Source organism: Lepidochelys olivacea, assembly GCF_965140295.1.
Source record: "Lepidochelys olivacea isolate rLepOli2 genome assembly, chromosome: 16".
NCBI classification, from domain to species: Eukaryota; Metazoa; Chordata; order Testudines; family Cheloniidae; genus Lepidochelys; species Lepidochelys olivacea.
The window spans coordinates 16,084,338-16,096,671 of NC_140426.1; the positions used below are offsets into that span (position 1 = coordinate 16,084,338).

The window sequence follows — 12,334 nt, forward strand, 5'->3', positions numbered from 1 at the left end:
AATCGCTGCCTCGTTTGTGTAATCTCACTGAAAATAAGGAATGAGTCCACGGTGCCTGGCCCATCCGTGTTACCCATTTACTGACAGCGGGGTGACTAGTCTCCCACACACTAAAGAGTGCTGCAGTTAAGTCTTCATCTCCCTACAGGACAGGTAGATCCCACCTGCTGAGCCCCTCTACCCCAAAAGAAACAAACATCCATTTTCTGTTACAACAGGTCATGTTTAATGGCTTGATCTCAGCAAGACACTGACACAGTGTTCCATTTTACACCCATTTGTCAATATGATCATCAGCTGCTTCTGTGAAGTGTTGGGGGTAGGGGTGGAGGGGCGAAGACATCGGGTGGATGGATTTTGGCAGGAAAGTGAATTGCATATTCTTGCCCTGCCATGAGTGTTAACAAATGGGTGGAAGTGATGGCCCGGGAGGAACAGCCTCATGTTGTACCCAGCTGAAACGTTAGCCACAATTACTTGAAGGCTTTTCATGCCTAGCTGGTAATTATAGGTAAATCACAGTGGATTTCCTCACTGGAGACTTTGCTTTTTCTCCCAGGGGGTGAGAATGGCTTAGCAGCTGTTTGGCTTTGGCACTTAGAGAAATTAACACACTGGAAGGAAACCTGCCCTGAGTGGATGGTGCTGTAACTCAGCCTTTCATCTCTGCAGCCCCAGGGCTGAGATCACACTTAGGGTTTAGCAGGGCACAAACCAAAGAAAACGAGAGCCCCACCCTTTGTTGCCAGGGCTTCAAGTGCTGCAAGGTTTCAGAGTAGCAGCCGTGTTAGTCTGTATTCGCAAAAAGAAAAGGAGTACTTGTGGCACTTTAGAGACTAACCAATTTATTTGAGTATAAGCTTTTGTGAGCTACAGTATGCATCCGATGAAGTGAGCTGTAGCTCACGGAAGCTTATGCTCAAATAAATTGGTTAGTCTCTAAAGTGCCACAAGTCCTCCTTTTCTTTTTGCGAGTGCTGCAAAGTGCTCCTTTGGCCAAGGTGCGTGGCCTCCAGGAGGAGGCACCTCCAGCCCAAGACACGGCCTCACGGGGAGGGTCAGTGGAGCCTCGGCTGGAAACAAGCTTAGAGGCTCCTCTGCTCCAGTAGACTTGGCCACCACACCCAAGGCACAGAGTGGAGAGCTGCACTAAAACCCCCCGAACTGTAGGAGCCGGGCTGAATGTGCCACTAGACTAAGCCGAAAGGACTGCCTGGCCTGGGAATCCACAACCAGGCCCCATGTTAGCACTGTTCCTACAGTCTCCTCCTTGCCCCTGAGCACGTCCTTTCACAAGCCCATCATTTCCGGGTGCTACCCTCCACTTGCAATATCAGCAGCTTGCAAAGCCCTGAGCTAGAGAGTCAGATGCTGCCCCCAGCCCTGCCGCTTCCCTCTCCTTTGTAAAGGTTTCGCTGAGCCCAAGGCCCCCCCCGATCACCGGGGCACCAGCCTTCGCCCCCACCGCTTGGCAGATGCCTGGGGAAAAGAGAGGGAACGCTAACCTCTCCCTGCTCTTCGTTTAGTCCCGGAAGGTGGTACAACAAGCGGACAAGCTGTTGCGAGAGGAGCGTGACTATGGCCCTTGAAATCCTGGGTGAAGTTAGTTGCTCCTCTGGCATGTGGCCCAGGCTGCCTAACGCCACGTCTCCTGCTTTCCAAGCATTGGGAGAGCCGAGCCTGCTCCAGGCTCTGCACAGAGGGGTGTGGCAAAAGGCCATCAATCCCTCAGACAGCACTGCCCGCGCTTGGGCCTGGCCCGAGGGGAAACCGCCCGCATAGCTTATCGAGGAGGCGCTCGCTGAACAATTTCTCCAGCAGGTCGTGGTTTCTTCCTGCCCCGGGCTGCGCTCCCAGGAGACGGCAGCGTTGGAAGCCGCCATTCGCCTGAGGCACCACTTCAGCCCTTCCTGCGCGGTGGGCGGAGAAGGGAGAGGAGGAATGTTTGTTCCTCGGCCTTATTCAAACAAGACGGCACACGCAGTCGCGCAACCTGTGGGGTGCATCGCCTGAATCTCTGCTCCTCAGACCGGGCCCATGATCCCAAATCCAGGCAGGCATTTCTTGAACATCCCTGCGAAGCAGCCTTCTTACCAATGCTCATCGCTCGTAAAGGCACAAAGTCCAGATGACCAGCCCAATCCACTTACCCCTCTGCCCTCCCACCCCAAATCACACTTCATGGGGATTCAGGTAACATGCTATTGAGGGTATCCCTTCCCAGAGAAGCCTGGCCCCGGTATTTGTGGACAGCGTGGTGTGATCAAACAAAGCACTGGCTGGCAGTGGAGGAAGCTGATCTGGACCATAAGGAACCTCTTGCTCTTCCAGGTGGGGAAACCAAGTCACCGGAGTGTTTGGGGGAGGGACTGGAGTGAGGATTCCAGGTCTGCCCCCTGCCTGGCTCAGATGTCCTCCTCACCAGCACTGCCGTGGTCTATGAGGAGATACCACTTTAGCCTGTCGGGAAGCGGAAGGGCCTTGATCTTCACATCCACGGGCCACGGTTTGAGGCGCTGCCGGATATACACCCTGCAGAGATGTTTCAGGGCCTGTGGCGCGTGCTGTAGCTGCTTCAGGGAGTAGAAAAGGGCCTTGATCTTCTCCCCATGGAACCTGCAGCTGGTGGAGCTGATGTCAAAGTTGCTGGGCAGTTTGGGGATCTGCGAGCTGGCCACCATGAGCTCTAGGACCGTTTCTGCTTTTTGCAGGAGGTCAGCGGAGAAGCGGTCGTCTTCCGAGCTGCTGAGGTGGGAGCACAGTCTCTCAAAGACCACGTGAAAGCCCGACCAGCATGAGGGGCCATGGAGGGAGCAGTTGTAGGAGGCCCCCGACTCCAGCAGGAAGCGTAGGAGCAGGAAGTGGAGCTTGAAGCTCTTGAGGCAGATGTGGGTGAGGGACTCACGGGCTGGGCACTCACTGGGGTCAGCGCCGTGGGCCATCAGCAGCTGGGTGACCCGGAAACAGAAGCGGTTGATCATTCGCGCCTCCTCTTTGTCCCCGCCCACCATCTCGGCAAGCAGGAAGATGATGCAGGTGAAGACAGTGTCGCCGTCTTTCGTGGTGGCCTTCACGTCTGCTCCTGAAGCCAGAGACAAAAGGGGGAGCCACAGTCAGACGCCGCAATGGACACCGACTCCCTGGAACGGGAGGCTGACACCGAATGGCAGGTGCAGGTATGTGTCGCACCCCAGCACGTGGTACCTCTCCTCTGAACTGCAGCCCCAAGCCCCTGATCGTTGTCACCCACCTCCAGCCCTCTTCTGCCTGCCATTTAGGGAGTAGATGGGGCTTTGATGGAGCGCACAGTAGCGACTGTTTCACCTGGAGAGACAGCATCTCTCTGTACCAACCTGTGCTACCAGTTAAAACAATCTTCACAGAGGCCAAATGTTGTTTGTTTGTATTGTGGTAGCACCTAGGAACCCCTGGCATAGGCCATGGTGCTAGGTGCTGTACAAACACAGAACAGACGGGCCCTGCCCAAAAGAACGCTTGGTCTTTACCGGGAAATGAGCCGACAGCTGCTCGGCTGCCCTCACCTCCTTCCAACAGGAGCCGGATGTTTTCAGTGTTGTGGATCTGAACTCCATCGCTGCTGGCCAGGGCATGCAGTAAGGCTGTCTTTCCTGTGGATAAGAGTATAAACCGGGGAGTGGGAGCATTACGTCAGAGTGACTTCTAGGAAGGGTCCCTTTTGGGCCTGCCCCGTCCACGAACCATGACAGTATGGAGGGGACACTCTGCATATAGCTCTGAAAAATAATGAACCCCCTTAATGAGGTATTCAAACCGCACAAGGCTGCAGCAGAGGGAGCATACACAGCCTTGGGGATAGGGCTGCCAACTATCTAATCACACAAACCCAAACATCCTTGCCCCGCCCCTTCCCTGAGGCCCCGCCCTGCTCACTCCATCCGCTCTCCCCTATCCTCACTCACTTTCATCAGGCAGGGGCCAAGAGGTTCGGAGTATGGGAGGGGGCTCTGGGCTGAGCCTGGGGTAGGGGTCCAGGTGCAAGCTCTGGGAGGGGGCTCATGGCTGGAGCAGGGGGTTGGAAGGGGGTGAGGGATGCGGGCTCTGGCCAGGAGGTGCTTACCTCGGGCCACCCCCAGTCAGTGGTGCAGCAGTGCGAAGGCAGGCTTTCTGCCCGTCCTGGCCCCGTGCCGCTTCCGGAAGTGACTGGCACATCCCTGGGGAGAATGGGAGGGGGTCACTACGTGCTGCCCCCGCCCTCCCCCGGGGGCCACAGGGACATGCCAGCCGCTTCCAGGAGCGGCACGGGGCCAGTGCAGGCAGAGAGCCTGCCTTCGCACTGCTGGACTTCTAGCAGCGTAAAATCTCCCAGTTTGGCTTCAGTGGCCTCCAGGAGATAAAGGCCGATTCCAGGAGATGCCCGGTGAAACTGGGAGGCTTGGCAACCCCACTTGGGGCTAGTGCGTGTTCGCACAATACTGCTTTAGAGTCACCAGAGGAAGCACCAGACATTGTGGCTCTTCCATTAGCCCCTGAGCATACCAGGGCAACTGCAAGCATGTCACAGCACAGACTGAGTGTGATCTCCCCAACTGGTGTGGGCAGGAATTAAGCGTCCTAGCCAGAAGTGCCAGGTAGTCGGAGCACGGCTACACTGCTAAAGCATGTTCGACTGTGGTTAAATCCCTGCTTGTCCTAGAGATACCAATAGCCCTGGGGCAAATGCCCCTGAACCCTGGTCGGGTTTGAAGGTCTTAACCTGGATCTGAATTTCCACAGGTGGTTCCTGCTTCTAAAATGGGCTAAACACTGGGCAACTCAGAAATCCAGTACCAAATTAACAGCCTAGATAAAAGAACCCAGGTGTCCTGCCTCCCAGTCCCCTGCTCTAACTAGGCCGTGCTGTCTGCCCATTCTCTTTGCTACGCATACCAATGGTTGCTTTCTGTGAGAACCAAGTGCCCCAGGAGTTAGGGTGGGGCAGGGGGCCAGAGGGAAATTCACTTCCTGTATGATGGAAAGGGGCACAGACCATTTTTGTCAGCCGCATTGACATCGGCACCGAGTTCCAGGAGACGCTGCAAACATGGCAGCCGCTCGGGCTCCTCACTGGCAAGATCCAGGGGGCTGCTCTCGTGAATCTGAGGGGAGGAAAGGCAACAGCAACTGGAAAAAGCCCATGATCTTCCACTTTAGCACTTCGCTGTGGAGGCTGATCATACAGAACAATCCACAGTCAGACAATGGGGTGAAAAGCAGGGCTCGTACGGCCGGAAGGGAAGAGCGTAAGTTAGTCCCGTCAGCATTAGCGCTATGGGGCAGGGCAAGCAAAGGACTGACTGCAGCCTGTGCAAACTACAAGTCCCAGCATGCAATGCTCCACCTGGACCTGAGCAGCCCAACACATTAAAGATAAAGGGAGATGAGTTAAGCAGGCATCACTCTGGCAGAGTAAATCACAGGCCTAGATCTCCCAGGAGGCGTTATCAGTACCATAAACCTAGGAGAGGTCAGATCCTTTAGCCCTGTGTCTAAGGTGGGTGCTTTCCATACCCGATCTCTCCGGTTAATGTCCGCCCCACGGTGCACAAGCAGCTCCACCATGTCCGGCTGGTTTCGGAGAACAGCGATGTGCAGAGCTGTGTAATAGGTGACAGGATCTAGGGCCAGAACCGAATGACAAGTCAGGGAGTTTCAGAACTAAAGACGCCCTCCAAAAATATGAAACGGTCCAAGATAAAGCAGAATAACCCAAAGCAGCTGGGTTCAGAGAGTCCAGCTCCCCAGACGGGGCTAAGAGCGTGGGAAGGGGATGGGATCCTGCTTGGCTTGGAGGAATTACAAGGAGGGCTGGCCTGAAGCAAAGCAATTGACTGCCCAGGCTCTGCTGTTGTGGGGGCCTTGTCTCTAGGACAATGAACAAGCTGGCCCTAAGCCCCCAGCAGCCGGATCAGAAGAGCCAACTCCATCCCAGCCCCTTTCTGGCAGGCTGCAGCCCTGCTTTTGTGACAGTGGGGCAGCCCGCAGCCCCTATATGCTCTGCGACCCACAGGCGGGCCCCAACCGCCTCCCTGACAGCAATGGATGGACAAGAGACTCACCGCTTGTCACTGCTACCCTGCTGCATCTGTGCCTGCAAGGGAAGCAATTCATGGCCCAATACCCCCATCCCCACCCCCTTCCCAACAGCTGGATGCTCCACAGATCACGGAGCTGGCTCCGTTTAAACCCAGACACCCTGCAGGAGCCCGGCCAGGATTCCAGGTGTGATGTCACAAACGCCCAGTCACTGCCAGGGTGGGAGGGTTTCTCTGACACGGGCTGAACAGAAGAGTCAGTGTTGGTTTCTGCAGCTTTTTAAACCCTTCACCCTATTAAACAGGCCCATGCGCTGACGCACAAGGCTAATTCAAGGAGCGTTGCTGAGAGAGGCCAGATATACAGCCCTGAAGTTCTCTAGCCATCCACAGCCCAGGGATAGCGTTGCCATGGTTAGGGCAAGCTAGTCGGCACAGACCAGCCAGCATGTCTCAATCCTGAGCTGAAGGGGTGGTTTAATCCCGGGGGCTCGCATCCTTGTGCTCGCTGCTGGGACTGGCAACACGGGGGTCTGTTGTGGCCACTAAACTGGCTTGAACCCCACCTTGCTCTATTCAACAAGCAGCCAGCAGTTGGTAACAGCTTTTCGTTGCTGTTGGTGGATTTGAACCGTGAACCTAAAGGCGAGGGGCACAGGGATTGCCAGACAAACCACTGCACTAGCCCGTCGCCTGCCCCACGAGTTGACACCGCTTGGATTTTACCATCAGACTCTGGCCTAATATGTTCCTGTTTCCCTGGAACCACGCTGGTGCTTGTGCCCTGGGAAGCCGGCACATTCCGACTTATGATTTAAACCTAAAGGCACTCACCAGCTTCCTGCGATGCCCAGAACATAAGCATAATGCATTTCCAAGTTGGCTCAGAGAAAAGCACCAAGGAACGGTGGGAGAGACCAGGCCCAGTGCCAGCAATTGCATTTTCATTAACGTTAATTAAAAAAAAGGCAACACAGCATCCTCTCCCTGGCTTGAGTTCAGAGAAAAGAAAAAAAATCAATCCATTGTGAGGGATAGGGGCATGGAAGGTCTTAGGAGACAGATCGCAAAGGACCAATTTTATTACCCACTGAAGGGGGTTTGGAGGGGAAAGTGGAATATCCTATGATCCTACCCAGCTCACTGATCTTCCCCCTGATGGAAGGGGGTTGGGCGTTGGCTTCTTCCAAAACCCATAACACATCGAACACTGCTCCACGCATTAGACAGGTTAACTTGGGAATGACCAACCCAATGAGGAAGGGGCAGGGCTTGGGACCTCAATTCAGATCCAGGACACCTGTTCAGGCTCCAATCCACCGGCCAGCCCACAAATGGACCTTCCCTCCCTCTCTGCCGCCTGCAAAGCCTGTTTGCATCAGGAACAGGGGTGCGCTTAGAACACATCATCTCCCCCAGATTTACCTTCAAAGATAAGATTGGCCCCATTCTGCAGGAGGATTTCAGCTGCATTCACCAGCCCAAGTTCAGCTACCTTCAGCAAGGAGTAGCTCACTCCTTCTTGGTAGAATGCGGAGTGGGTCTCTCTCTCCAACAGCTTGTTGAGGACCAAGAATTTGCTGCTGTCTTCAGCTAGGCAGCTGGAGCTTGAGACACAGAAAAATGGCCCATTGTTAGAGCTCCATGCATTTCTCCTGGGATGTGCATTGGAAAAGGGAATGAGGGAGGCCTAAAATTGACAATGATATTATCTGCACGTAGGGCCTGATCCATGCTGATTGAAATCAACGGAAAGACGCCCACCAGTGTTTGGATCAGGTGCTGAGACAGCACCTTTCCTCAGAGGATCTCCAAGTATGTTGCTAGGGTAGGAAAGTCTCAACTCCACTTTGCAGAGGAGAAAAAAATAATAATCGAGGCACAGAGAGCATGAGGGACTTGCCTATAACCACATGGCACATCTGAGGGCGTGCTAGGAACAGGGCCCCGCACACCAACCTCTCAGACCTGCACTGCAACCGCTAGATGACTCTCCCTTCTCACCAGGGTTGCAAGGAGCACAGCTGCGATCGAGGTGCCCAAGATATTTTGACTTTAGATGGGATTTAGGCACTTGACTCTGTTGGGCTCTTTCACAAAGCCCAGCCCAATAACGGTCTCTGCAGGTGTCTTGCCCTCCTTCGTTCCAGTCTTGTGTTGTGGGAGCCAGCCGCACCTCGGTGCACTGCACCCTGCTTTCGCTGCTGCTCTCGTTTTAGGGTCTGACTGCCGTGGGATGTTTTGTTGTGCTCAGAATTAAGTGTCAGCTGCCTGAGAGAACTCCACTTAGTTCCTATCGCAAGAGTTTGCTCCAGGTCAACAGACTCTAACAGGGAAGGGCTCTCTAAAGGGTTAAACAGCTCCTCTCTGCAGGTTTTGGGGAACACCGTAATCTGCCTTTTAACCCCTGTGTAAACAGTTGGCTCCACTATTAAAGGGCTCCCCAAATCTTCTTGGCACCCACATCCATCCAACGTTAGCATCCAGCTTTCCTACAGCAAAGGCCTCTGATTGTACAGTCAGTGATTCAAGGATAGCACACCAGTTAGCTCACTGGTGGAGACTTAGGACACCTGGGGTCTCGTCCCAGCTCTGCCACTGGACCTGCCAGGTGACCTTGGGCAAGTCATTTTACCTCCCTGCTTCCTCGTCCACTTCTTGTATGTCGTCTATTTAGACTGTAAACTCACTGGGGCAGGGACCACCTTTTACAACATGCCTATACAACAGTGGGACCCTGATTTCAGGTATGACCTCCACATGCTACTGTAATAACAATAACTTCAGAGTGTTAATTAGATACCACACAGCTACTCAGAGGAACTTCTGTGGAGAGAAGCTTAGAGTGACCCACAACCACTTATTTAATCCTTCATTCAGTTACTTAAAAAATAAACTAAGTCACAGAGTAAAGGCCACCAGAGTTTTGATATTTGTTACCTCTCTAGAGTTTCCTGCTTTTCAGGATCCTGTATCCCCAGACATCCCAAGATCTCATCTACCAATGGCTGATACTCAAAAATGATCCTGCGGAAGCCATGCAAGAAAGGCATTGTGCTCTTCTATTCAAAGATCATCCAGAATATCCTTTTGGCTCAAGCACAAGAGATGGATTCTTCTTTTCTCCCTGAAATCAGACGGACGTTCAAACAGGGATCAGTTACAGGTTTCTGGAAGGGGACCATCAGATACGGTGCTGGGCAAAAAATGAGGATTTGGTGACACCAAAACATTTAGCAAATTTGTGTTGGTTTCATCCGATTGTTTTGGGTTGGAAAAAAAACATTAAACGATTCTGGAAAAAATCAAAACTTTCATTTCAATGTTTTTAAAATGTTTTGATTTTTCAGTTTGAAACAACTTTGTGTTTCAAAATGTCCTTTGATTTTATTCAAAACAATGTTTCAGTTTTATCGAAACAAAATGATCTGTTTGACCTGAAACAAATTTATTTTACTTTTCAATTTGCTGAAAATGTTTCCAGTTTGACCCAACACAATTTAAAAAAAACAAACTGCCAGTGAACTGAAAAATCTTTTATTCACACAAAACTAGCGAGAAGGTCTCACTAAGGGGAGACTAGGGTTAACCATGACCATCTAACATGGTTTTAAACACAAGTTGTCCTGTCTGTGCTAGGATCACAGCCCTGTTTAAAATTCAAATTAGTTAAAACACATTGACTAATATTTTTCCTAGTTTAGATGTGGCCTAATTTTAATCAATAGGATAGTTAGAAACAATGATCAGGGAGTCTTGGTTCTGTTTCTTAAGAAGGGTTCTCAACACCCGCTATAAACAGAAACACTCCATAGGTGTTTTAAAAAACCATTAACTACACTGAACTTAAAAAATCATAATGGTGCAAACAATACACTTTTTGCTGAGTTACTAGTAACACATGAGGTGCTCTGATGTCATAGTGACGAGCAGGATTTTAGAACCTAAACAGAGTAAGATTATTAAAAATGAAAGGATTGTAAGGATCTTATTTCAGTCATCACTATTTAGTTCCTTTGTTTACTTTTTGCATTTCTCCCAGTGTAGACAATGGGAATCAACACAGTCACCTCTACTGTTGTTTAGTCAATTTCACCTTCAGGTTCTCTGTGTGGCAGAGTGGGAATCTCTGCAGAGAAATATCTAGTTGTTTAGAAGCACCTGTTTTCACTGGATTTTTTCCCTTTTAATTTGTACAATCCATGCTGGTCTTAGATTTTTAGAAAAGCTGGAGGGCTTCCCCCACGCCTTACACATTTTAAAAATTTGGGCCCCTATCTAGGTCGGGCCCCTTTAAATTCAAACAAATTTTTTTAATTAAAAAACATTCCCTGAGTTGTTTCATGCGTTAATACAGAAGAACCAAAACATTAAAGCAGCTAGTCCATTTTCACTGTCCAAATACAAAATGTAAAAATAACCAAAACCATAGACAGAAGTAAATTAGATTTTTTTTCAGTTTCAATCATTTTAAGTGTCAGTAGTAACCAGAGGAAGGAACTTCTCGCTCAGGTTCTTCGCAATATGATTTTAGCCTGACAGTGCGTTGCTTTCAGCAAAGATTTAATTTCTGACTCTTCTACTGCTATGGCCCTGACCCTACTAAGACCTAGGCATGTGCTTAACTTTAAGCATTGCAAGTAATTCCATTGACTATTCACAGTGCATAAAGCACAGACAAAAATCTTCGGAGTATTGGGGTGTAATACTGTAAGTTCTTTAGGACAGGGGCTATCTTTTGTGTGTGTGTCTGTTCAAGGCCTGGCACACTGGGGCCCTGATCCTGACTGGAGCCTCTGATTGCCACCACAATAAAAATAATAAATGAATACCACCACCTGCGGGAATAACAAAACATCAAGATATACCAAGGTTACCGCAGCAGTTACACGGTGCTTAATTCACCTGATGCAAATGATGAACTTGTAAGAGCGGAATCAAGCAGTTAACACCTCCCTCCACTTGAAACAGGACCAGGCACAGCCCAAGGCTAAGGGCACGCAGCTGGCTGGGAAATTTCACAAATATACTATAAACAAGCAACGCTGTTTACATGGATGCACGCACACATATGTATGTTTCCCAACCAGCTCAACCCAATCATGAGTCCTCACACAGTGGGTCCCAGGGTACGGGCCAGGTGACTCAGTGACCGCTTGCCATTGGTAGAGGCATGCACTTCTTTCTGGAGGCAGGGTGGCTCTCTGTGGGATCTCTCACTGCAAGAAGCAGCTTGCCTTTATTAAGCGGTCAGGGCTACCAGCAGCACCTGCCACAGTGGCAGCTACCAGGCATTGCAATAGGGGATGTGACCATCACACCAAGAAGCCAGTCATGCCCCTGCCAAGTACCAGACATTGCAGTCAGCAACAGCATGCACCTGTCTGCCATTGCACACGGCTGCACCCACACACGCCCGCCATTGCACACGGCTGCACCCACACACGCCCGCCATTGCACACGGCTGCACCCACACACGCCCGCCATAGCACACGGCTGCACCCACACACGCCCACCATTGCACACACACGCCCGCCATTGCACGCTGCTGCACCCACACATGCTATGTGCACACACACAAAACACGCCCGCCATTGCACACGGCTGCACCCACATGCTATGTGCGTACCCACACGCCCGCCATTGCACGGTGCCGCACCCACACACGTGTATGCCATTGCACGCTGCTGCACCAGAGAGGGCCAAGAGTCCTGCCTAAACCCGAAGTAGGGCCTGAGAACCCCCCCCCCCGCTCCTCCGGGGGGGGGCAGGCAGGGCTAAGTTCCCTTCCCCAGCGCCACTTCCCCCTTAGTGCCCGGGGCCGGGCCGGGCCGTCAGCCTCCCCCGCCCCGTGCTGGGTTGCCCGCGCCAGCCTGGGCCCGGGGCACGCGCTCCTACCTGCCCGGGGACCCTGCTGGCGGGCGGCGCACGGGAAACGGAAACCGCCTCCGCAGGCTGCAGCTCACCGTCCCTCTAGCGGCCGAAGGCGGGAGCTGCAGGACGGCTGGCTCAGCAGAGGGCAGCCGCCTGCAGGGAAAGGGGAGCCAGGCAATCTCTGCACGTTGCAACCTGGGCTGGCCGCAGGGCACGTGCTTTGCAGGGGCTCCTTCTCCCCTGACGGCACCCTGCCCCCACTGTAGCTCGGGGGCTGGGTATGTCACCCCCCCACCCCCAGCCCCAAAGCCTGAAGGCCATCAGCGATGGCAATGGTCCAGGCTTGCGTCCTGCACTGTCAGGCAGGCTAGATGCCCGTCCTCAAACTTGGTCGGGCTCGGGGTTCA

General features: G+C 52.4%; 1 protein-coding gene across 3 annotated transcripts; it reads right to left on the reverse strand.

Annotated features, from left to right (window-relative positions):
* Positions 1–202: 202 nt before the first annotated feature.
* ASB6 (ankyrin repeat and SOCS box containing 6) lies at positions 203–12,019 on the reverse strand. Of its 3 annotated transcripts, none has more exons than XM_084650117.1 (8): positions 11,952–12,019; positions 10,959–11,061; positions 8,994–9,180; positions 7,479–7,660; positions 5,530–5,636; positions 5,009–5,117; positions 3,543–3,629; positions 203–3,082 (listed from the first exon to the last, which is right to left on the reverse strand). In XM_084650117.1, exons 3-8 carry the CDS (start codon positions 9,104–9,106, stop codon positions 2,406–2,408), a joined length of 1,275 nt encoding a protein of 424 aa, XP_084506243.1. In that variant the 5' UTR covers positions 9,107–9,180; positions 10,959–11,061; positions 11,952–12,019; the 3' UTR covers positions 203–2,405. The 3 variants fall into 3 exon arrangements, with proteins under 3 accessions (XP_084506243.1, XP_084506244.1, XP_084506245.1); XM_084650118.1 differs by lacking the exon at positions 11,952–12,019 and adding an exon at positions 11,683–11,928; XM_084650119.1 differs by lacking the exon at positions 10,959–11,061 and having other exon boundaries at positions 11,952–11,996.
* Positions 12,020–12,334: the final 315 nt, after the last annotated feature.